This window comes from Suncus etruscus, chromosome 2, assembly GCF_024139225.1.
Source record: "Suncus etruscus isolate mSunEtr1 chromosome 2, mSunEtr1.pri.cur, whole genome shotgun sequence".
NCBI lineage: Eukaryota > Metazoa > Chordata > Mammalia > Eulipotyphla > Soricidae > Suncus > Suncus etruscus.
The window spans coordinates 139,750,897-139,778,739 of NC_064849.1; the positions used below are offsets into that span (position 1 = coordinate 139,750,897).

The following is a 27,843-nucleotide window of genomic DNA, read 5'->3' on the forward strand; positions in this document are numbered from 1 at the left end:
ATCAAAATGCTGTAACTATCTCTTTGATCCAAAATTGGAGATATAATTATTAAAATAAAAACCTTTATGGATGAATAAAACATCTTTAAAATTTACCTAGATGGGAGACTTGGAAGCCAGAATAGCATATAGTAAATGTAAGAGGAGCAAAGCAGTTCCCTTCTCTTGCTTCTCCTTTGTTAAACTCATCATCAGTTTTTTGTATTATTGGCCCACAGTGCAGTGAGCAGAGTGAATTCCACCTTTAATTCAATTTGATGGTGCATATGTGGTGAGGAATTCTATATATTATCTTTGTAATTGAAGCAAGGAAGGAAGAATTATTAATTTTGAATAGGTGCTATAATTATAAATTCTGAATGATTGATAAATTATTCCTAGGAAGAATTCCTATGAGTTGCTATGCCAAATGGAAGGAAGCTTTTGTGGCATTTTAATTTTATTTATTTAATCTAAGGATAAATGAATAAGACAGAAAGCCTAGTGATTTTCAGTTAAGATCTGAAGCTAACTTAGTACTTTTCTCAAAAATTATTAATTCTGTAAATCTCAAATCTGACTTAATAATTTGTGTGGTTATTTTACTTTTTATTGAAATTTATTTCATTATTTATAAATTAGTGATAGTAGGTAAACAAATACATTTTCATGTTTAGATTGTTTTTTTTAACTTCAGAACATTTCATTTTTTCCCCAAAGTTTCCGAATCAGAGATTTCCCAAGAAGCCGAGGACATGGCGATGGAAAAAGAGAAATATGTTGAAGAACTGAGAAAAGCATTAGTGTCACAAGCAGAACCAGTTGACACATACAAGTTTAATTTTTCTAAAGAGTTTGGTCATTTCTCCTTTGAGAAAAACCTGAAAGATGTTTCAGTAAGTAAAACTTCATCATATTTTAAGTTTTTGTAACTTATAAAAGCATATTATAAATTACATAATTTATAGTTACAGCATTATAGTTGAGACAAGGCAAAATATTGTTTTAAAAAATAATGACTGTAAGAAAGAAAATACTATGTTTATGTTTAAAAATTATGACATTTATTAGAATATATTCTCTACTTTATTAGAAGATATTATACAGTAGTAGATAGTTGAGTCTAGTATTAAATATCAGTGTATTAGGAATCATATTTAACTACATATATTTATATTATCAAGGTGGTTAGTTGTCTAAAGTGAAATACTTTTGAATTTTGAATTTTGTGTGAGCTTCTGAGTGAGCGTCAAGCAAATAGACATGACCAAATGTTGTTAAGTAGAAAAAGTCTATTTATTATGACAAGTAAAGGAAACATGGAAAGTCATGTTTCAAAACACTTCCTCCCTGAGTTCCTGTTCAGGTATAATATTTACAGGAACTTTAGGAGGAATTTGAATACAAAGAGGTAAATATCTGATTGTTAGGGTTCGACCATAATGTCTCTTTGAGTAGCCCTGTGTTGTACAGTGTTTATGTGCCCGCCTCAGATTATAAACATGATATCAGACATAATTTATTTGAAAATGGCAGAAATTCCCTGTCCAGGCTGGAGATCCTACTATGAGAATGAGGGTAAAGCTGTTCACTGGTCAATTTGGAAGATTAGTGCATAGTTTTGGTCTAGGGTTTGAAATTTTCTAGGGACTTCTGATTAGTACCCAAAGGTCTAGAATATATCATTCTCTACATTTGCAAATTCTTTACTGACATATACAGAATTTATGTTAATTTATTTGAAGTCTATTTACTCATTAATTACCTTTTTCTTTTCCAGGCCTTCAGACATTCTCACACTATTTGTATATTTTACATAATTTTAATTATTTGCATGACTTACATAATGTGATATTTAGAGATTGTACTTGCTTTTTGCAAGTTATTTTTTTATTGTTCAATAATGAAGTCCATGGTAGAAAATAATAAAGGGAAATTTGTCTGTATTAAGTTTTGAGAATTACTGACTGCTAGGAATAAATTGAGTTAAAAATTATTTTAAAAGTTATTTAAACTTAATTATTTTAAAGGCTTTCATTTTAGAAACCATTTGAAGTAACAAATGTAACCATTATTTTTAGATATCTATTATTATTTTAATATAATACAGAAACTAGCTTTAGTAATTATTTCTATTTATAATTACATCATTTTTGGCGCTAGAGAGATAGTACAGTGGGTAAGGTCCTTTCCTTGCATGCAGCTGACCCAGATTGCATCCCCAGTATCCTACATGAATCCCTGACCAGTGCTAGGACTAATTCTTGGTTGCAAAGCCAGGAGTAGCCCATAAGCATTTCCAGGTGTGGCCCAAAAGCAAAACCCCAAACAAACAAACAAACAAAAAAGAATTAGGTACTTTTTCTACCAATGTTAACAATATTTTTTCTGTCTGTTTTTATGTTTCAATAAACTAGTATTTGAAAATAATAGAATATATATAATATATTAAATCAGAAGGTGAGAACAGGATGCTGAAATTTATTTATTACATAGTATTATTTTCTATAGCCCAAGTATAGTCAAATGATGACATACGACACAATTGTGGACTTTTTTTTCCTCAAATTTTAAAGTACAATATTGTCATAATGGGAGCAATGATATTTTCCACTCAAGAAGCATTTGTGTATAATAGTAACTTTATTACATAAAGCCTGTACTTGTCTTATGGACACTACTACATAAAACAAATTCAGATTTGTTACTTTTTGGGAACCTGAGAGACTTCTAATAGATTTTACATGGTGAAATGGATGGTTACTAAATTGGGTTTGGAATATTTGGATATTACTTGTCTTGGCAATTTTTTTCACTGGTTTCACTGCTTCATGAAGAAAGAAATTGAAGTCTTCAGGATGTCTTTTACTATTTGATTTACATCTATCATTGATGTTAGTCAATTTGAAAAATAAAATAGCTTGAAACAAATTAACTTTTTTTTGTGTGTGTGGTTTTTGGGTCACACCCGGCGGTGCTCAGGGGTTATTCCTGGCTCCATGCTCAGAAATTGCTCCTGGCAGGCATGGGAGACCATATGGGACGCCTGGATTCGAACCAATGACCTTCTGCATGAAAGGCAAACGCCTTACCTCCTCTCTCCTTACCTGCTATCTCTCCGGCCCTGAAACAAATTAACTTTACCAAAGTTAATAACTTGAACCATTAATCTTTCAGTAGGTTTTCTGAAGATATGGAGTATTTCAGTATTGCAGAATGTTGGTTCTCATAAGGATATGCATAAAGATTACACAGTGCTTTAAATAATTGCCTTATTTATTTATTTATTTATTTATTTACCACAAAAAAAGAAAGCCTATTTTCAGAACAGGTAGAAAAGGAGGATGTTTTTGACATTTGACAGCTACTTCGCATTTTTTTGAATGAAATAAGACTTAAATTTGAAATACTATAGTCAGCCTTTTGGATACATCTGAAAATACTAGTTTATTTAACTAGATTTCTTTAGATAAGCTGGTGATGTTGGATCCTGGGCAAGTTCATGGTTGGGTGGCTTAGCATAGATCACTTATGATTCAACCATCTGCAGGCAACTTTGAGGAAATTACTCCATTTATTTTAGGTGAGAGTGGGATACTTAAAATGTGTCTCAGGTGTAAGAGGGTGTGAGCTCTGTGTGATTAGGGTATTAGGGGAAAGCAGGGTGTGTGCTCTATATGTTTAAACTTTTCTATGCAAATATAACTTTAAGATGTATTTCTGCAAACAATTTTACTGATAGTATCTTATAAAGTCACTTAGTAAAAATGAACAGTTTATTAGAAACATGGAAAAGTACTTATTCTTTTTTCTTTCTTTTTTCCTTTTATTTAAACACCATGATTATGAAGTTGTTCATTTTCCTCAGTCTTACAATTGACAACACCCTTCACTTATGATTATTTCCTGCCACTAATGTCCTTAGTTTCCCTTCTACCCTCTCCCCTGGCCTCTGGGCAGGGATTTTACTTCTCTCTCTGTTTGTCTCTCTGTTTCTCCCCCTTTTTTTTTGTTTTAGACACAGTGGTTTACACCTTTGTTAATGACGGGTATCATAGGTATCATACCTATCTCCATTCAATAACTAGTTATTGTTTAAAGTAATAAGTTCCAACTATCTTTGTTATAGTGATTCCTTCTCTACCCTAATTGCATTGCTCCACAATTTGTAGCAAGCTTTGTCCTCCTGGCCTTCATCTCTGGATATTATTACCATACTGTCTTTTCTTATATCCCGTAAATGAGTGAGATTATTTTATGTCTATCCCTCTTCCTCTAACTAATTTCATTTAGCATAATACTATCCATATTCACGCATATATAAGCAAATTTTATGACTAATCCAGGTTTTTTGAAAATATGGATATTCCTTAATAAAAACCCTAGAAGTCAAGCTTCTGTATGATATAGCACTATCACTTCTAGGGATATATTCTAGGATCCCAAAAAACAATACAGAAAAGACCTCTGCACTCCTATGCTCATCATAGCACTATTTACAATAGCCAGAAACTGGAAACAACCCAAGGGCCCGAGAAAAGATGGGTGGCTGAAGAAACCCATACATCTACACAGTGAAATATTATTCAACTATCAGGAAAAAGGAAGAGCACGTCTTAAGACTACCAGTGTTGGGAGTGACCAAAATCTGAGAAAAGAACTTATTATTCTTTATTTCATGACATAGAAAGCTGAATGTTGCCAAAAGCTCAACTAAAAAATATAGTGAATACTGTTTCTCTTATTGATATAAGTCACTCTCTTACTGAAAACTCATATAATATCAACTCTAATAGCATTTATCATAAGATTTATGCCTTTGTGGGTCAGACTTTTATGCTTTTGCTGCTATCAGTTCAAGATGTCTTATATATTTTTACTTATTGAACAGTTTAAACATTTTGAATTTTCAAGTCATAGCATGTTTATTTGAAGCTTACATTTACATTTATAGCACATTTCATTCATCTTTTAAAGGATTAACTGCTTATATTTTTAATTAAAAAGTGTTATTTTAAAACAATTAACTAGTGTTTTATCAGAGTGGAAGGATTGTCATTTCCAAAGCAATTAAGTATTTTACATTTATATGTTTATGTACATGTTTAGTGGGAGTATTTGTATAATTTTTTTTTAACATTGGATATATTTATTTGAAATTTTTTTTAATATAATTTTTATTTTGATCATAGTGGCTTACATATTGTTGACAATATTTTAGGTACATATTTACACAAAATCAGGGGGGCTTCCCATCCCCAAATTGTCCTCCCTAACCCTCCGTTTTTGTCCTACCTCCCATTTCCTCTTCCCTCCCCCTCAGGGCGGCTAGAATATATGGTCCCCTCTGTATCTATCCTACTACTTAGTCTTGCATCAGTTTGGTCTTGCTGCCTCCCTTATTTCCCCCTGTAAGTGGGGGCAGGGCTAGCTAGTTCAAGTTACGTGGTTTTGCCTGAAAAAGAGAAAGTAAATACACTGGGGTAAGGGTCTAATACCCCGAAAATGGGTAGAATCCTTCTAGAGGTTCTCATCATCAATTTGGGTATTTGTATAATTTTTATTGGATTGCTTTAGAGCTCACAAGCCTCAAAATTATATTTATGCCTTACTTCTCTTTTACTTATATATATTAAAACTTTTTCTTATTGCTGAATTCTCACAGAAATAAATGTCAAATTACTAGCTAGAACATTAACTCTTGTTCTCAGTACAGTACAAACCTCTGAGCTGTGTACTGCTCCATCATCAGGGCTCTTGAATTGGCAGCAGATTGTTCTGGTTGATAACATTTATATTCTGGAATCTGCATTTGGGAGTCATTATCTCTTTACTATTAGTATTCACTTGGGATATTACTCACGTACTTTGTTTTACAGTTTTCCCTCTTTGCTTTTTAGAGTTCATACTAATTATACAGTTCATGCATTGTTATGCTAACAATGCATTCTAATATTTCTTTTACTTCCTATTTTGCTTTTATAATTTGCTCTGTTTCTCAGGAATAGTCATTTGAAGAGCCCTTTAAAGCTATATATATATATATATATATATACTTTTTTTTTATTTAATTTTTTGTTAATTTTGTTGGGAGGCCTATGGAGCAGTACTCAGAAGGCTTAACCTGTCTGTGGTCCTATGTAAAACCCAGGGATACAAAATTTCTTGGTCCTTGCTCTGCTGGGATTGCTCAGACCACTATGGCAGTGCAAGGGCCCTTCAGGGCCACATCTAGAGATGTTCAAGAGGCCATATGATCTTAGGAATCAAATCTGGTTTGGACACATTGCTAGGCATACACCCTATTCTCTTGTATGGTTTTGAACTCAACTATTTTATTTTATTTACTTTTATTTATTTATTTTTATTTCATTATTATTTATTTTATGCATGCTCATATCTTTTTGTTAAAGAGGTAACACAAAGATGATGGATTTGTGGCCAACCTGGCAGTTCTCAGCTATTTCTGGCTCAGTGTTCAGATCTATTCACTTGTAGTGCTCAGGGCAGCATATAGGGTGTTGGGAATAGTACTGGAATCAGTTGATCACCAGGCAAGCAATTTATCCCCATACTATCTCTTTGCCTTATTGTTTTTAAACATTGTCTTAGATTTATTACATGTTGTTAGATTATACCTTGTATTAGCCAAAACAAAGATTATCTCTGGTTTCTTTGTATCTGTTTGTTTACAACTGGTTTGACCCAAAACAAAGATCCTCTTATATTTAAACTTGGGTGGGACAGGTTTAAGATAACCTGAGCTATCTGCCCTTATTCTGCTCTTATCCCTCCACCTGAGGGTGGTCTCTGTACTTAATAAAAACAAGCAGGCAGCTTGCTCTCCATATGAGATAAAAGATTGCCAGACTATACATATTTCACCCTCAGCCTTCTTTTTTAAAAATAATACTTTTGTTTGTTTGTTTATTTTTTTGGATTTTTTTTGGCGGGGGTGGGGGGGGGGTCACACCTGGCTGTGCTCAGAAGTTACTCCTGGCTCTATGCTCAGAAATCACTCCTGGTAGGCTCAGGGGACCATATGGGATGCTGGGATTTGAACCACTGACCTTCAGCATGCAAGGCAAACACATTACCAGCATGCTATCTCTCCAGCCCCCTCAGCCTGCTTTTGATTATTTTTTGCAGCGACTCTGCTTTAAACTCGTTCACCTAGGGTTGGAGATACAGTGTGTGTGGTGATTTTATACTATGTCATGTTATATTTTAGTTTTATATGTGTAGAAATAGCTCTAGTGAGGTAATTCCATAAGAGAAAATTAAACACAGTAAATATACATGAATTAAATCCTCCCCCCCACACACATTTGTTTGTGCTCAAGAATTAACTATATGTCTCTGTTAAAATTGTGATCTTTTATTTGCATCTCCTTTCACGTTGTTTTTCCTGTTTCTACCATCCATCAGGTATTGGTTTGGGGTTATAGTTTAGACTAAAACTCAACAAATTGGAGCTGAAGAAATAGTGCAGCAGGTAGGACATTTGACTTACATGTAACTGTCTGATCTCTTGCATCTCATAAAATCCTCTATCACCAGGAGTGATTCCATGAGTCCAGAGTTGGAGTAACCCTTCAGGGTTACATCACCAGATGTATCTGTAAAACAAAACAAAATCAATACAAAAATAATAGATAAAATTTAACAGCTTAAATAATATGGTGGTTTTTATTTTATCATTTATGGCAGGCATAGGGACCATCTGAGATCTATCCCTGGATTGATGCAAGAAGAGTGCTCTACTCACTGTTCTATCAATCTGGCCCTGTGGTCCAAGATGGCTGTTCTAACTTCTGTTCTCTTCAGCTTTCAAGCCACCAAATTAAGTTTAAGTGAAAATGAAGAGCTTCTGTGTTTTCTCTAAGGTCTCTGCCTTAAAATTGTAAACATTGCTTTTGCTCACATCACATTGTTAAAGACTATGATGCATGGCTTCAGCATAGAATCTATTAATATGATCTTAAACTATGCTGTGCCCAGTTATTTGCTTAGTATGTATACAAAAGGAAAGATGAATATTGAGGAACAAGAAGTTAATAATTAGGAAAAAGAGTAGCATTGAGAAGGGTTTATATTATCATTACAATGCTATATCTTTATTAGTTTAATTATAGCTATTTCAGTCATTTTAGTATAAAAATGCTGATATATAGTAATGTACAGGGAAGCCTATTACATATTATTTATAACTTATTTATCTTCATAAATAATCATTCTAAGTTAAATAAAAAACTCCATATATTTCTCAAATACATAAAAACGATGCAAAATAAGTTAGTCAAAAGCAGCCAAAGCTGTTTTTAAGTACAGCAGTCCCAAATCTCGTATTATTGCCATGTGCCCTTGTGGTTTGGGGGACTTTGAATTCACATGGCTATTTCCAGATGAAATATCAGAATTGGAGCATTTATTATACTGTGCCAAAGACATTGTCAAAAATAGTAATGACTTTCAGGTTTGTGGGAGTATGGTTTGCAAATGTGTTTTGTGAATGCCTGAGAATGAAATTGTGCTATTCTTTATTTTAGTGATAAAATATTTGTATACATTTGCCATTTTTATATTACACACTTTATAGTTTCCTGCCCATTTGAACATGTGGAAACTATGATGTAATGTAATTGATGCAGAAATCCTGCTGAAAGTATATATTTTCTAGTTAAACTGTAGAAGAGACTTTAGACTTATTACTTTAAATTTTTCTAAATTTTTATCTTTGAGAACTCATTTTGTTTTTATTATTTAACATCACTCTGCTCCAATTTAAAATATTTTATTTTCTTATAAGAAACAACTCAATCTGATGGTACTATTTGTATTTTGTTGCTTAAGGATTGTTCGGGGCAAAACAATATATCATAGAATACATCTAGAAAGAAGTGTTTAAAGCACTGCTATAAAAGTACCCTTGAGTGTTAATAATTGTCTCTTAGTTCACCTATTTTAGCATGTACTTTCACTTCATGTCTACTTGGTTTGTTACTATTTGTATGTGAGGAAACAATTGGTGAAAGTTTAAGTGAGCTTGTAAGAAAACTAGAGGTTGCAAATTGGGGAGAGTAGTAGACCTCTGTTTTCAGAATCCACTATAAGTTTAAAAATCTTATTTTGTTTAGATTTAATATAATTTAATATGATATGCCTGTGTTACAAGTAAAATCTTTACTACTGTAGACAGTTCCTTTTATGCCTATTTCTAGCCAGTCTTCAGCTACATGCTTTCTTTCCTCAAATCTTACTCTTCACTTTAATTTTGATCTTTCTTTCTTTCTTTCTTTCTTTCTTTCTTTCTTTCTTTCTTTCTTTCTTTCTTTCTTTCTTTCTTTCTTTCTTTCTTTCTTTCTTTCTTTCTTTCTTTCTTTCTTTCTTTCTTTCTTTCTTTCTTTCTTTCTTTCTTTCTTTCTTTCTTTCTTTCTTCTTTCCTTCCTTCCTTCCTTCCTTCCTTCCTTCCTTCCTTCCTTCCTTCCTTCCTTCCTTCCTTATTTCCTTCCTTCCTTCCTTCCTTCCTTCCTTCCTTCCTTCCTTATTTCCTTCCTTATTTCCTTCCTTATTTCCTTCCTTCCTTCCTTCCTTCCTTCCTTCCTTCCTTCCTTCCTTCCTTCCTTCCTTCCTTCCTTCCTTCCTTCCTTCCTTCCTTTCTTCCTTCCTTCCTTCCTTATTTCCTTCCTTCCATATTTCCTTATTTCCTTCCTTCCTTATTTCCTTATTTCCTTCCATCCTTCCTTCCTTCCTTCCTTCCTTCTTTCAACACACCTGGCTGTGTCAACGCTTAGTCTTGGTTCTACTCAGGTGTCATTCCTAGTACAGCTCAGAGGACCATTTGAGGAACCAGGGATGGAACGCAGATAAGCTGCATTCAAGGGAAAAGCTCTGGCTGATTCTATACTATCTGTTGTATACCCCCCTTTTTTTCTTGGTATTATTTTATGTAGGATAAGTTATTTGGAAGTAGTTTAATTCTTTTTCAAACTTCATACCTTGTAGCTTTATCCTTTGTCTTATTATTGTGTTCTTCTTAAAACAAAACTTGTATTTATTACAGTGATAAGAATAGCAATTGTCTTATTTCACATTTAGGGAGAAAGTATTTGATTTTTTCACTATTAAGTCTTTAACTGTAGTTCATTTATATAAGCTTTTTTATCAGGTAATCAAATTTCTCTTTAAAAAGTTATAATTTTGGGGGGCCAGAGCGGTGACACAAGTAGTAGGGCATTTTCCTTCCATGCAATGACTAAAATGGACTGTGGTTTGATCCTCAGGCGTCCCATATGGTCCCCGAGCCAGGAGTGATTTTTGAGGGCATAGCCAGGAGTAATCCCTGAGCGTCACTGGTTGTGGTCCAAAAACAAAAATATGATATATATATATATATGTGTATATATATATATTATATGATTTTTTGATTTTGTGTCACACCTGGCAGTATCAGGGCTTACTTCTGATTCTGTGTTCAGGGTTCACTCTTTACATTACTCCAGATACATAATCGGTGATGGTGATTGAACATTGACCACATGCAAGGCAAGCACCTTACTTCCTTACTATCTCTCTGTACCTCTTTATCACTGCTTTTAATCAATTTGATTATGATGTGCTTTGCTATTACCTTGTGTAGACTTTTGGGGGGTGTGGGAGTTGGTCCACCCTGGGTCTCAAGGGACTCTATGGGTGATTGAACCAGGTCAGACACATACAGGAAAATGCCTTACCTGTCCTACTGCTCTTCCCCTGACCTTGCAGTTATTAAAGTTTTGCTTTTTAAATCTTAATAAGTTAGACTAGACATTTATTTTATGTCTTATTTAATTTGAATGTCAAATTAAAATGGTTTCATATTTTTTGTCCACTCAATTCCTGTTTTGTTTCTATACAGAATAGTAAAATGAAGAATTTTATCATTTTATATGTCATTTTAGCTTTGTGTATCAATTATCTGGGCTACTGGGCTTTAGCTTTATAATTTAGTAAGCATGTTTTGAAAATGAATCTTATATTTGTGACTTATTTTGCATATATTGAAATTTTTAAAAGTTGAACTGGGGTCACATGCTTTACTTTCAGGAGGCTTGAGTTTAATTCTTGGCACCTGTCTTTTTTTTTGAGCATTTCTAGGAATAGCCCTTGGACATTAGACCTGTATTTACTCAGGAGCATCACTGGGTGTAGGTCAGAAGAAAAGGATTAAAAAAATACAAGAAAATTTATTTATATTGACAGTTCCTTATATGATATTATATTTTATATCTACTAAATAACCACTAGCTGTGCTTATTTATACTTAGTATAGTTTCTTCTGGATTCTCTCAATAAACAAGAATTTTTATCTATATATTTTTGTGTCTTTATTATGTACACATTTGCATTTGTTTTCCTATATATGTTAAACTTCATTAGTTCAGATAATAGTCACAGATTGTTTTGTTCTTTTTTCTTTTTTAAACATATTCTATCATCTGGCTCTATTACTCATAAGTTGTTTATTCAGTCCTAGTTTCAGAATTGTTAATTAATATCTCAATGAAACTATAAATTCTAACTATTGGACATTGTTTATTATTCTCTTTTACTTAGTTTTTTTTTTTTTTTTTTTTTTTGTTTTCTGGGCCACACCCCGTGATGCTAAGGGGTTACTCCTGGCTATGTCGTCAGAAATCGCTCCTGGCTTGGGGGACCATATGGGAAGGCAGGGGATCGAACTGCGGTCTGTCCTAGGTGAGAGTGTGCAAGGCAGATGCCCTACCACTTGTGCCACTGCTCCGGCCACTCACTTTTTTTTTCTAAGCATTTTTTAGAATGTATTAAAAATGTGATTTTCTAAAATGTATTAAATATGTATTAAATTAAATATTTAATAAATTAATATTAAATATTTATTAAAATATCTTAAATATATTCCTTGAGAGTCTTTTTTTCCATTGTAGGTTCCTCTTGCACAGAGTTGATACCATTTATAATAATATGTGAATAATTACCAAGAACCAAAGAAATATAATAAAATATAATAAGAGTAATGCTACTTCTTCATTTTTAATATCCTCTTCATTCCCTATTAATTTCTAGAAAACTGCTCTAGGTAACCAAACACATTAGTTTCTGGCTTCTGTGTCATATCTGTTTCTTTTAACTATGTAGATGTATTTCTTTTTTTCTATTCCTTATTGGCATTATACTAAACTCATTTTTATTTTAATATAACAACATATCCTGAAAATCTCCCTGGCAATTCATAATGATATTTCATTAAAAACATTATGGTGAGTGGTTGTTTTTGGACCATACTGCAGTGCTCAGTACTTACTTCTGGCTTTGTGCTTAGAAAAACACTTTTGGTTTTAAGGGGAACATATTTAGTGGTGAGTATTGAATCTTGGTTAGCTGTTTTGTTTTGTTTTTTTTTTTTTTTTTTGTTTTTGGGCCACACCCTGTGACGCTCAGGGGTTACTCCTGGCTATGAGCTCAGAAGTTGCTCCTGGCTTCTTGGGGGACCATATGGGACGCCAGGGGATCGAACCACAGTCCGTCCTAGGCTAGCGCAGGCAAGGCAGGCACCTTACCTCCAGCGCCACTGCCCGGCCCCAGGTTAGCTGTTTTTATGTAAGCCTCTTGACCTCTGTGTTATCTGTCATGACTCTTCAGTTATATTTTTACGGATGCTTCATATTCTACTATAAAGCTATTCAAATTTTCAGTGACATCTACATTTTAACACTTAATTATTTCCAAGTATTTTGAAATTCAGACAGTGCTACAGTGAATTACTTGTTTATATTGTATCACTTAAAATTTATCTTTAGGTAAATTGATGGTTGTGTAAATATTAGAAATTAAATTCAGGTGTTTTCCTTATCATTGATGCCAATAAATATGCAGTTGTCTTGTTCTCTATGCCCTCATTAACAAGAAAGACATACTATTATATTAAAACTTTTTCCAATAGATGTTTAAGGGTGTCTCAATGTTGTTTTCATTTAAATTTCTCTAATCGTGAGTGAGTTTCAACACCTTTTCAAATTTTAATAAATATATATCTTTTGGGAGCATATTTCTAGCTTTTCCTCTGTTTCTATTGGTTTTCCATCTTTGTTTTAATTTTATTTTATTTAACTTATTTAACTGCATTATTAACTAATTGCAGACATTAGTACCTTGGGTATTACTTATTTATCTTTGTTTTAATTTAGGTCACAAATTTATAATAGTGTTACCAGCTATGATTTTGTTCTGTACATTACCACACCTCACGAACAACAAAATAACTAAGAACCTTCACCAATGTCTTATATAATTTGCAGCCCACCTCTTCATCCTCATCCACCTATGTACCATGCTTGGTTTTCTTAGATCTGTAATTCAAGGCGGATGTTTGCTAACATTTGACACTGTCTGTTCCCTTGTTTTGTTTATACAAATAAATGAGATCATGCAGCATTTGTTCTTTTTCTTGCTTTTTTTCCCTTTCACATTATACATTCTAACTCTATCAGTATTGCAATGAGCTTTATGATTTTTTTAGTGGCTGAACTGTGTTCCTGTATTGCAGTGAAAATTTTTTTCTGCAAGTATTATCTTTGGTATTGGGTTTCTCAAAATATTAATCTGAAAAAGTCTGTTCTCAGATAACTTGTGAAAAAAAATGCTGTTTCAATCACTGACAGAAAATAAACACATTTTGATCGTCTCAGTATGACATTGTTATTCACTAAATTTCTTTATGTATAATATCTTATGAAAAATGCTTTTTTATTCTGTGTATATAGAAATATGCTTCAAGATGATGCCATTTAACTTTTTATTGGAATGTTTATTACTATTCTTACTATATCTGTAGGCTTTCTGTAATTCATATTATTGTTAATTGACTTTGTTGTTACTTAGCACTCTATATACTGGGACCTTATGTTTGTCATTTTCAAATCTTACTGTGTTTAATGATGAGAATGACAACTATGTTCCTTTTGTTACACTACATATAATTCTGCTGAGTTTCTGAAATAATATTATGAATGAGGAATATAAGATCCAGTGGCTTATAACTTCCTAAACCAAATAGCTAGTTAGTAACAGAACTGAGATCGAATAGATGCAATGTAACTACAAAGCATGTGGGGCTAATTATCATTATATATAATGTCTCTTAATTTTGTATTTAGTATGTGTTTAAATTTTTATTGAGTTGATTTATTAAATTAATGTTGCATTCATGATAGTCTAGTAATAATGTTGTGAGGGCTTGTCTAAGGCCGTGACAATAAAAGGAAAGCATAATGGTTAGATATTTTATTATCACATATTGTCAATATGTACAGAGTTAATGCCATGTTTTTGTTTGTTTGTTTGTTTGTTTTTTTTGTTGTTGTTTTTGGTTTTTGGGCCACACCCGGCAATGCTCAGGGGTTACTCCTGGCTATGGGCTCAGAAGTTGCTCCTGGCTTGGGGGATCGAACTAAGGTCCAAGGTCCGTCCAAGGCTAGCGCAGGCAAGGCAGGCACCTTACCTCTAGCGCCACCGCCCGGCCCCCTAATGCCATGTTTATAAGGATCTTTCAAATGTCTTCTAGGTACACTTCCTTAATTTTTCCTTACACTTCCTTTTTTTTTTTTTTTAAATGTTACTTTAGTATTTCATTGGGAGTTGTGCTCATACGTGCTATTCAGATGCTCTAGGATTACTCCTGAAAATACATGACCATTCATGCAATACATATTCAGTATTTGTGCTTGAGAGTTTAGTGCTTCTTGGGCACACCATTTGGGACATCTGGGCTACACCTGGAAATCCTTAGAGGGCCAAGAGGTACAGAGAATGAACTTGGTTATGCACCTACAATCGTACTATTTCTGCAGTCTTTAAACCTTTTTACTTATTAAGAATTTACCATTCTGATTACTTGTCTTAAAGGAATCTCAGAGGCATCAATTTCAAAATTGTTACTTCATAACTAATTTGATTTTTTTAGTTGCCAAATATTATGCATTATTAAAATTTCCTTCAGAGATATTTAATATTTTAAAATCCTCTATCAGTTTAAATTTTCCTGTTTTTTTGTTTGCTTGTTTTTGGGTTTTGGATCACACTCGGCAGCGCTCAAGGGTTATTCCTGGCTCCATGCTCAGAAATTGTTCCTAGCAGTCTCTGGGGACCAATGGGATGCTGGAATTCGAACCAATAACCTGCATGAAAGGCTTTACCTCCATGCTATCTCTCCGGCCCGCTTTAAATATTTTTCAATTGCTTTTGCTGTTAAATTGGAATACAATTTTAAACAAATAATTTAGAGAATCCTGTTATTCATAGTTGTTTTTAGACACAGTGGGATAGAATCGAATATAATTTTGAATGTCAGTTGATCCTTTATACTTGATAACACTTAAATATAAAGTATACAATGCTTATAAGTGATAAAATGCTTTTGTTGAAAAGTGATGATCTTTTTCCATATTATAAAGATGGAATTATAAACATGAAATAGGTGTGATTACTTACTGTGGTGACTCAAAGATAATATACCAAATTTTATTTTAGTGCTGTTTCATTATTTTAAACATCCATTTTTATTGTTATTTTAAGATCTACCATCATAGCTAAAGTACTAGTATGATAAATTTTATAGTATATTTGAAATAATATATAGATACAGAATGTAAAGGCTGTTGCTTGATTTTAAGGATATGACTACTTTGTATTGATATTCATTAACATTATAAATATTTCATTTTATTTGTAAAATTGGCTTCTAAAAGAAAAATATGCTGATATTATATTATGGAATTAATCTTTACCATTTCTTTTGGGTTTTTGATCCACTATCCTATTTGGTAATCATTTCTTTTCTGCCTGAAAATATTCCTGAAACATTTTATTTAATATTCCTTGTTGTTGAATTTTTGTAAGTTTGTTTATATGAAATTGCTTTATTTTGCTTTAAAAGAATTTTTTGGTTGAACAACCATTTGTGGATTAACTTTGTTGTTTTCAATCAGCAATTCTAATATGTTAATCCAACCTTCTGCTCTCCTTACTTCCTTTCCTTTTTCCTTCCCTCTTTCTATTTTTCTTCCTTCTTTGCTTCTTTATTTTTTTGTAAACATTTAGATCTTATCATGGACATTGTGAATGATGTGTTATATATAAAGATTTAGGTAGACTCATTTGAAACTACCAATATTTTACATTTTGTGTGCTTGTTTCTTAAGTTCGTTAATTTGGCTGTATTCAGACTTCAAATTCTGTTTCTCTTGTAGTAAGTATTGCTTAATATTTCAGGCCAATTCCTTTAACCTTAAGGATCTTGCTTGAGTGTGTCTCTCATATACTTGACTTTGGGATTTATTTTGGTAAGAGATTTGAATATTTTATCTATTAAATTAAGATCTTTCCTTCTCTGGTTTTCTCCTTTCCAGAATTCGTCCCCACACTTTTGATACATTTTATTCTAAAGCTTGTCCTCTTATTCTACAAGAGAATGAGATCATATTTTTTCTTAAATTTATATGATTATTTAATGGTGAAAATTAGGGTCTTCTCTCAAGCTAAAAATCATAAAAATAAAAATCTTATTCAGTTATTCCTTTTCCCCCCCAATATTTTAAGTTCCCCTTTCTCTACCTTTGGGTGTTTTTGAAAATGCAATTTTGTTCATTCATGGTTTATGATTGTTTATGTGTGAATGACAATAGCAGAAATCTGTACATAGCTCTTGAGCTCTATTTCATGCTTTTTGTGCATATTATTACAAATTTTTTTTAAATTTTGCTGAACTCTTGGTTCATCTAATGGTGCTCTAACCTAATTTTTTAGAAAACCATTTTTCTGCTACTGCTATTCTAGTTTATGCCTAGCCTAATTAAAGTCATGCTTGTATTTGAATAATGGAAAGTTTCCAGGGAAAATGAGCAGCTGGTATTGACACTTAAAGGGTTTTATGAAATAAAAGGAAGCAAAGAATCAGTTAGACTTGAACCTCAGAAAAATGTATCTAATGGTGAAAATTGTGAGACTAAACAATCTGGCAAGGAGACTTTCTCTGAGTTATTTTAAGCTGAATTGAAAAAGTCAAGGGAAAAACAATAAGTCTGGTTATGCACTGGTAGATTGGCTATTTGGATGATCTCACAGCTACCTTTCTTAGTGACTCTTTGGTCATTAACCGGAAATCCTTTTAGATTTTACATTATTAATATGAGTTTTTAAATGGGATTAGGGAATTCGGTTTCTTCTAAAAACTATATAATTTATAGTAAAAATTCTCTTGGGAAGAAAGAAATACTGAAACTAATTTTTTTTTTTTCAGAATAGTCTGTGGTATCATACACTTAAATTGCCTTGTTTGTAATCGTATTCCCAACATCCAAGATATTGCCAGCACATCAAAGGTCTTCACTAAGCTTTGGTGTTCCTTTGTTTTCATTTATATATTTATTTTTATTAAAATTCACTAAAAAAAAAAAACAAAAAATAAAAACAGGGCTGGAGAGATAGCATGGAGGTACGGAGTTTGCCTTTCATGCAGGTCATTGGTTGGAATCCCGGCATCCCATATGGTCTCCTGAGTCTGTCAGGAGTAATTTCTGAGTGTGAAGCCAGGAGTAACTCCTGAGCACTGCCGGGTGTGACTCAAAAACCAAATAAAATAAAATTAAATTAAATTAAAAAAAATTAACATCCACTAAAAAAGAAAAGTATTTTAAATACATGTCAAAATAACAATGTTACGATTGATCTTTTAGGGCTGAGTGATAGCACAGTGGTAGGGCGTTTGTTTGCCTTGCACAAACCTGATCCAGGACGGACCTTGTTTTGATCCCCAGCATCCCATAATGAGCCAGGAGCAATTTCTGAGCACATAATCAAGAGTAACTCCTGAGCTTCACAGGGTGTGGTACAAAAAGCAAACAAAAAACCAAAAACCAAAACAAAACTTTTGTCATTGTTTTTTGGTTGGTTGTTTGGTTGTTTGGTTTCCTTCTTTTGCTGACTTCAGAAACCTGAATTAAGATTTTTTTTTTTTTTGGTAGCTTTAGACACAGAAAGAAACAAAATGGTTTAATCTTTGTAGGAACTGTGAAATGCATTAAAGTGAAAAAGAACACCAACATTATTTGCTTTAAGAGAGTCTGTTAACCAAGTGGTTTTGGATATAACTTTAAGCAGGACTGACTGAATTCTAACTGTCCTTCATATTCCTTTTATGGCTTGTGTCAGATTCCTTAACCTCTTTGAATTCACTATATTCCTCTTTTAAAAATATTGATACCATCTATCTCATTTTTGCAGGTGTGAATTTAAAATGAAATTACCATGTACAAATGTTTAGTATTAAAACAACACATATGGTATTCCAAAGTTAGTTTTTTATAGTGATTATGCATCTTAACCTTTGTAGCTCCTTCTTATTTTTTAATAATTTTATATTTTATATGGGACTGATTTGCTTTATGACCATAACCTTTTTGTTTAAGTGTTGATTTTCAGCTAATTGCTTATAAAATAAAGAACAAAACTACTTTAGATGTTCTCCTTGTTCTATATCTAGAATGGTGGGAGCTTCTTGGATGTATTATTCCTCAAGAATACTCTGAAATCATGTTCATGGTTTATCGGAAGACATCTTGTAATGATGAGTCTTAAACAAGATTTGCTTCAATTTATTTCATTCATAGCCTCAATTTTGAACTTTTATTATGTGAGAATATAAAACAAGTCCTTAAGACATGTAAATATAACTTTACATTATTTAGAATATGTCTGAGTGTTTGACCTTTATAATGCATCTTATTAGGTATTTCCTTTGAATTTATATGGGGTGAAATAATAGTGAGTGAATGACTTTTCCTTCAATAGATTAATTAGTACATTCAAAACTATCATATAATCATATTGAAAATGCAATAAAGATATAAGAAAATAGTAAATGTCACGAGCTATAATTCAAATTTTGTAAGGATACTTTTATATTAGTATATAATGCTTTAAGATTTTTAATTACATCTAGAGAAAGTAAGGTTTTATATTTTATTTTAGGTGGAGTGTATAGCTAATATCTAGATCCTAAAATAATAAATTTATGATATAAATAGAATGTTGAAATATTGTGTATTTTGTTTTTACCAATCATATCAGACATATGAAAGTGACCAGATTGATTTATTTACAATTCCAAATTATTCCACATATTTTTGATTTTTTATTTGTTTTTGTGCTCAAGGTGGCTCTGCACTCAGAAATCACTCATGGAGAACCAAATAGGATACCAGAGATTGAATTCTGGTTTGCTATATATAAAACAATTACCTCAGTCTCTGTATTATGTCTTTTGCCTCTGATGTTTCGTTTTTGATGGATCATTAAATATGAAAAGAATCTCTACCAGTGTTTCCAAAAATGGGCAAGAGAGTGCTCAACAGAGTTCTCAAATGATACATGCATGAGATAGGGAACCTCGTAGCCATGAGTGCAGTTGGTGAACACTTTCCATTTGTTTGCTTATGAAGAAGGTAAATGTTTAGGTAGGCATTGAACGACCTTTTTTTGTTTTCTGAAAAGAAGGTGGAAGGCCAAATACGTTTGGGAACCTCTATGATAATTGGCCATTCAATTAATTTTTAATGTTTTTCTTTTCTGTTAATTATTCAGTCTGTTTTATTTCAGTAAATTAACTACATTGAAATGTGTTGAGTTATGTTACTGTCCTACAATATTCTAAATTTGTTGAGATATAGGAAATATATGTAATGGATATATTGTTCAATGCTAGAAAATTTTGCATGCTATACTTTATTACATGTTATATTTTAATAGTATCAGATGATTAAAGGTAGCTTTAAAGTAAAATGGATAATTCATTTAACAAAAAAACATCAACTATTTCTAGCATTCTTAATTATAATGATTGCTCTCCTTTTAGTCTTTGAAGCAGTGATCAAAGAAGTTATGTTTCTCTGTGACTCAGTATTTTGAAATATTTATACCCAACCAAAGTAATATTTCATCAAAAGAGGTGTTATTAGAACTCATTTATAATTGCTGTGCTCACACAACTAAGCTCCTATCTTGTAAGTTTTAAATGTCTTATATAGTGTTGCTTTTATGGTGTTGCCTTATATGGTGTTGAGAGCAGAAGATGTTTATCCTTATTAAAATAACAATTTATTTGTTATTCTGTGTGCCTAACAATCAGGGATGCAAAAATGAGCCACCCACAAAGAGCTCAGTGAGTTGTGTTGAGGCTTTGGTGTTTAAGCTACTGTTACCTGAACAGGTAACTTAACTGTTTTGCTTTCAGAGAACTAAGAAAGTAGTTACTATGAAGTGAATCTTAAGTGCCTAAATTGCTGAAATTCTATTTTTAAAAATAAATATAATAAATACTAGAAAACCTCCTTTGATATTAATCTAAAAATCTGACAGAAAAGTTGAATCTTTTCGTGGCCAAATGATTTTCTTAATGTTAGCATAGTAAATACTTTATTATTTATGTAAGCAATGTATAAAGAACTTTTTATGTAGTGCTATCATTATAAATTTTTTATTACTGATTTATCATTAGATTATAGTGGTATGGAATTTTAGAAATTTATGTATTTCTATATGTATATAATGTTCACCAATCATAATCAAAGGCCCACTGCCATTGGATACTATATAAAAATATCAAGTTTTAATTTGACATTAAACTGAATTTCATGGGTGATCAATTTCCTAAGTATATTGTATTGTATATTGTACATTTATGTATATTTATGTTATAAAGCAAATATTTGTAGTTTTTGATAAACAAAACTATATAACGCCCTCTGAACAATACAGTAGAATGAACATGTATTACTCAGGATCATTTACCCTTAAGTGTTGTCAGCTATAGAAATTCTGTAATATCTAGAATGATCCAGTATAAAAATTTTAAAAAGGGGGCTAGAAAGATGGTACATAAAATAGGACATTTGCCTAGCATTCAGGTCCTCCCAGCCCACCAGGAGTGATCCCTGGAAGCACAGCCAAGAGTAAGCCTTGAGCACTGCGAGGTGTGCCCCTCAGAGTAAAAAAAGAAAACGATATATGGAGATATATTTTTAATTTGACTCATTAAAATAAGCACAAAATTATTATTAAAGCATCAGTATAATTCTTTTATAGTTTGATAACAGCTATTTTGATATTGAATCATTGAGAACTATTTAACTTTTGGATTTGTATAACTTACATGTTTTATATTATTTATGTTTTAAATAAATATATTTAATTCAGTCTTACAAAATTACTTAACTAATCAATACCTACTATCCAGGGTCTACTTTGGAATACTCCTTAGAATCAATATTGAGTCTGCAGTGAAAGTTACATTGGCAGGGGGAGTGATACATATAGAAATATATTGATTTAGTTCTGAATAATTTCTCTGGTTGAATTTGTTATACAATCTAACTTTCATTATACATAAAACCACATAATGAGGTACTGGCACCTAATTTTTGTTCAAATCAGTTGCATCCTCTTCTCTCCTAGTACTATTGTAGAAGTAACAGAAATGATTTCATTAAAATTAACAGTGCACAAAGAACTTTGGTAAATGAATGCTAAAAACTATCATTCACGTTCTGAATTAAGTTAAAAAACATTGCATCTTTTTTTGTTTTGTTTTACTTTTTGGGGAGAGGGCATACCTGGAGGCCTTCAGGGGCTACTCCTGGATCTATGCTCAGAAATTGCTCCTGGCAGTTTCGGGGGACCATATGGGATGCTGGGGATTGAACCCCTGTCCACCCCAGGTCTGCCTCATGCAGGCAAATGCCCTGCCGCTGTGCTATTGCTCCGGTCCCACATCATTCATTTTATTTTTGCTAATATAGAAACAGCTATATCAATCTAATGCCTTTCATGTTTATATTGAATAAACTTTTTATACCCTTTAGTAAAATAATTTCATTTTTTAACTTTCAGAGTTTGACAAATGTATACACAAAATATGCATAGATTATCAATATACTTTGTTTTTCTTTTTCTCTTAATTTTTCTTTCCTTTTGTTTTTGGGTGAACCCTGGGGGTATTCAGGGGTTGTTTATTCTCAGGGGTCATACCCTACAAAGCTCAGGAAATTATATGGTGCTGAGGATTAAACGGGCTAGTTGCATGCAAGGCAAGATCCTTAACCTCTACCATGTTTTGTTCCTAAATTTCTTTTTTAATGGTAAATTTAATGTTTTCTGGATTTATTTCCGTGGTAATTCTTGTATCACTTTTTGATTGCATCTAAGCTAGGAATACTAGAAGGAAAACTGCCCCGTGAAATCAATTCCTGGTCACTCATCTGTATCTCCCCAGCTGTGACAGAGACATGTATCATTTACATAAAAGGCTACCCTGTGAAAAAAATAGTGTCAGTTTTTTGACATTTATTTTCCACTGAGTTTAAAATCTGCTTTTCAAATATTATACTTAATTTTAAATGTACAATATATGTTCATAATTCTATTTTAATCTTACAAAAACAATTTGTCTTTTTCCATAATATTTTTCTGTGTCTAAAAGATATTCTCTAGTGATTTAAATATACATGGTATTCTTTCCATAACTAGATCACCACAAACTGGATAGCACAAAACAGAAATATACTCAGTCCTAGAAGCTGGAAGTCTAAGCTAAAGATTTGTCTGTCTGGTTACAGGAATATTCTCAGATCTCTGTGAGACAATATGTTATTTGCTTTTTCTTTACTCCCTCCCTCTTAAAAACTTTTGGTTAAAATACACATAACAAAAACTTACTAGAAATTTTTAAATGAGCAGATCAATGACATTCACAGTTCTACAGTTTTCATGAAATAACTGCAATTTCTCTGCTAATAACCACATCAGCACACCTCGATGTTCTGTGCCTTGGTATCTTCATTATACCTTCTGTTTTTATATTTGTGTGTGTGTGTGTGTGTGTGTTTGCGAGAGAGACAGAGAGAGAGAGAGAGAGAGAAGAGAGAAGAGAGAGAACAAGAGAATCCTTTAGGCTTTCATAAACATTCCATCTCTTTCAAGATCTCTACCTAAATCACATCTTTTGTGATATGAGTTGATAATTATAGGTTCTAGAACTGGGAAATAAATATTTTTCTATAATTCATAATTTTCTTTATAGTAGTTTAAAAATTAAATATCTAATAATTGAATTAATTTAGTCTACTGTTATATATATGTGTTCATGAACACCCTGCACTTTTTTTTAAGTTTAAAGCAGATTTATAGGTAATTAAGCAAGATATAGAAGAAAAGAAGATGTGCTTATATTAGTGAAAGGATAAATAAGCTGGCACATCAGATGATGGTCCCTGTTATTAATTGACCCAGTTCTACATGTGTAGTGGTATAAATGGAAATTTTACCTTCCTCTGAATAGTAAATTTTAAATTAAATTTATATTAGACTAACATAATTATTATTAGATGTTTCATAAATACATTTTATTTTCAAGTCACTTGTCAGTCTTGCCCACCCTAAAGTGTCAATATTTTTTCGATCATCTGTTGGAACTGCTTTCTATTTGTGTCCCTTGCACTCTTGCATCGTCATCTTGCAAACTCAGTTCTGGGGTCCTAATGCAAGGGTTACTATGAATTGGTTTTATTTGTTTCCTTGATTAATACTGTTTGAGTTGTGCTAAAGCCTATCAGTTTCTAGTGGGTAGGGCAGGCACTTTGTGGGTTTCTTGGGCTAATTTGTGTTTTGACAAAGAAAGTTCTCCACTGCTAAACTTCATCCCCCACTGAAGAATAAATTTTAAATAAAAAAAATTTTTTTTTTTGGTTTTTGGGCCTCACTCGGTGATGCTCAGGGGTTACTCTTAGCTATGCCCTCAGAAGTCGCTCCTGGCTTGGGGGATCATATGGGAAACCGGGGGATAGAACTGCAGTCCATCCAAGGCTAGCGCAGGCAAGGCAGGCACCTTACCTCTAGCGCCACTGCCCAGCCCCAATAAAATATTTAAAATAATGTTTGCTGCAACTTTATTGTGTACACACTCAAGATATGATTGTCCCTCAGACTTTCTTGAATTAAACTTTATTAAACACTGTAAGGAGATAATTTGACATATTTCTAAAGAAGAAGGGAATTAAAATACTAAAGTAAAATATCTTTGTCACCCTTAGGAAACTTTTGCTCATTCCATATATTTGCAAAGCTTTGTTTGGAGGGGGGAGCACACTCAGTGATGCTTAGAGGTTACTCCTGGCTATGCACTCAGAAATCGCTCCTGACTTGGGAACCATATGGGACACTGGGTCAGCCACGTGCAAGGCAAATGCCCTACCTCTGCACCACCACTCTGGCCCCATATTTGCAAAATGTTTAACTGCTCTATCATACCAGTCACCTGCCATTAACAGTCACTAGCTTAAGATGGGTTTGTAAGCATTAATTTGATGTGAACTTACATAATTTGAAATTACAAACTAATTGGTTCAATATAAAGCACCAAATACATCTTTATTAATTTATTGTTAATATTGGCCTAAATAGATTTAGTTTTACCATGTGAATATTCATTTTACTAGATAATAAAGCTTAAGTCAACAAGTAGCATTTTGGTGATTATAATTTAGACATTTTGCCATTACAGCTAAAAAGGAACCAAAAAATTTCTCTTAAAACTTTAAGAATAGACATTATTACTATTTTTCTAATAGTAATTTAGCATGTAGATTAGATTAATTTTGAAATAATTTATAACTCTATATCCACTTTGCTACTACAATGAGATAATTTAAAAGGATTTTCTTTTAAAAATGTATTTTTGTGGTGCTGGGAATTGAACCAAGGGTTTTACATACATGAGGCAAGAGCTCTGCCACTGAACATCATTCCTGGTTCCCCAATATAAGTTTTAGAACACTTATGTTCAGATATTTTGTTAAAATATATTGTTGTTTTAGGTGTAGTTTTATAAGTAGACAAATAATATGAGAGGTAAATTGTTTTTACATATATTTTATCATTTGTTAAATGGTTTCTGGAAATTGGATCTTTAAAATATAATTAGTAAAATAAGTTAATCAGTAAATTGTGCATAAGATATTGTAAAAGGACTATTTTATAGGGATAGTTAAAAGAATATAGCTTCATTCTAAAAATGCAGTCTTTGTACATTATATTTTTATAAATATATACTTCTGGAATGTAACTTATCTTAGTTTAAATAGCAAATATAACAGAAAAGTTAAGACATTTATTGAAGCAATTCCCCTGCTAAAACTATGCTAGTACTTATGGAATTTTTTGAGTCCTTTCTTTGTCTGGGCTAGTTCTCAACTTAAGTGATGGGCTTTCATTACATTCCTGGGGAGATTATTTCACCATTTTAACAGACTTTTCTTTAAGAAAAAGTATTACTTGGTTCAGAATTATGCAGTTACTGTGGTCATCTCCTTTATACTCTCCTCAATCATATATTTTTGCCTATCCTTTTATTTATTTTTGTTTTAAGTTATTGAATATAAGTCTTATAGAATGATTACATAGAGTATAAGAATTGAATTTAGGTTTTCAGATTACTTAAATGCTAATAGTCATTTCTATTTAGCATTGTTTTAAAACTATACTTATAGTGATTTTTATAGATAATTTTTACTCTTGTTTTAATTTATTTGTTTGGGTTTTGTTTTTGGTTTTGAGTCATACCTAGCATTGCTCATGGCTTACTCCTAGCTCTACAGTAGGAGGTCTCATGATAGGCTCAGCGGATCATATGTGATACTGAGGATGAAATCTCGATTAAGCACATGCCTTACCTGCAGTATTATCTCTTTCACTTCGGTTCTTAAACATATTGTTCTTATTTTTGAAATATTTGAAGTTTATACTTTAGAATATTCACCATTTCCTTATTTTGATGCATTGAAATACAAACATAGAAGAAAAGTATATTGTGGCTGAATTACTATACAATTCTTATTTAGTAATAAAATTATTCAGCATTGAGCATATATTGTCAAATTATATTACTACATATTTTTCTATTACATATAGATATGTTACTGTGTAGTCTATTCCTAAAGTTATTATATTATTTTAATTTAGTCTTTTCATTTTCTTCTCTTTCAAACCATAGTTATTTTATGTGGATAATAATAAAATGTAGCAGAATTTTTAAAAAGTATAATCTGTTACACTAGTATTTTAATAATTGGAAAAAGTTAATTACACTTTTATGTGGAGGGCAAACCCAGTGGTGCTCAGATTTCTTTTGGCTCTGAGCTTAGGCATCATTCCTAGCAGAGCTTCAGGTACTAAATGGAGTTCCGGGGGTTCAACCTGAGTTGACCGTGTTTAAGACAAGAGCCTTCTTCACTATCACTACAGCCTTGATAAGTTATTCTTTAAATGATAAAATTATAGCACTATGAAGAATGAGCAGAAGTTCCATAGCCTGACTGTATCTATGTATTCATGAAATTTATGTTGGACAGCCATAAATTCTTAGGTTTTTATGTTAAGTACAGTTACAATGCATATGCTTTTATCATAACCAATATATATAATACATACATATTTTAAAATTATTTTCAATGTTATGAGCTAAAAAATTAAATGAAAATAATATAGTATATATATATATATATATATATATTTTTTTTTTTTTTTTTTTTTTTTTTTTGGTTTTTGGGCCACACCCGGCGGTGCTCAGGGGTTACTCCTGGCTGTCTGCTCAGAAATAGCTCCTGGCAGGCACGGGGGACCATATGGGACACCGGGATTCGAACCAACCACCTTTGGTCCAGGATTGGCTGTTTGCAAGGCAAACGCCGCTGTGCTATCTCTCCGGGCCCTATAGTATATATTTTAATATAATATTTTTAATCTATTTTTACTCTTTAAGTTACACACAGTGGTGCTTATGCCAACTACTACTTAGTACTTGAGTGTTGCTCTTGATGGTGCTTATGAAACACCCCCCCATTGCTGGGGATAAACCTTACTTCTTGCACATTTTTAGGAAGGTTGTATTACAGATCAGTGGTCTCAAAATGAACAATAAAATTCTTTATGAGGTGGCTCATGATGTACGCCTATCGGCAAACCTAAAAGAAGGTAGGCTTTAGGGGGAAGGACAAAATAAAGACAACTATCCTTATTTGTAGACAACTAACCTTATCTTTAGTAGAGGTCAAGATAAAAATTAATACCCTTATTTCTAGGTTTCTTGAGAAAAGACTTGGTAAGGACTCTTAAAAGAGCTCACTCCCAAATTTTTTCAGGTGTGTTTTATTTTTACATCTTATGAAGAATGCAACAAGGACTATGATATATCACATTTCTTTTTTTTTTTTTTTTGGGGGGGGGTCACACCCGGCAGCGCTCAGTGGTTACTCCTGACTCTATGCTCAGAAATCGCTCCTGGCAGGCTTAGGGGACCATATGGGATGCCGGGATTCCGACCACCATCCTCATGCAATATAAACCCCTTACCTCCATTCTATCTCTCCAGCCCTATCATCACATTTCTTATAGTGTGCTCTTTAGCTATGATATCATGGACAGTTATGACACCTACAAATAATTCCCATTTTTGTTTTGTACTCTCTTTGTTTAGTATCTATACTCTTTACAGTAGCATATTTCAGGTGATTGTGGTTCATAATTATTCTGAATACATTATTAGTCTGAAATAAGAAGTCCAAAAATACAGAAATATTAAAAACACAGTTTAGGAAAATTAATACTTTGAAGATAAAGAAAATTAACTTAGTATGTATAAATAAATCAATTAAGAACTTATGTGATTATAGGCTTTCCTGATAAAAGATTCTGGGTTTTATAAAATGCATAATCAAACTTCATGCTATTTTTTGTGCTTTA

The 27,843-nt window shown here is 32.4% G+C and overlaps 1 protein-coding gene across 1 annotated transcript in view; it reads left to right on the forward strand.

The window, feature by feature from the left end:
• The window catches only part of XRCC4 (X-ray repair cross complementing 4), a 215,121-nt gene that overhangs the window by 7,676 nt on the left and 179,602 nt on the right, over positions 1–27,843 (forward strand). Inside the window, exon 2 of the mRNA XM_049766213.1 lies at positions 700–875. Within this exon, the coding sequence (XP_049622170.1) occupies positions 700–875 (176 nt within the window). The remainder of the gene's footprint in view (positions 1–699; positions 876–27,843) is intronic.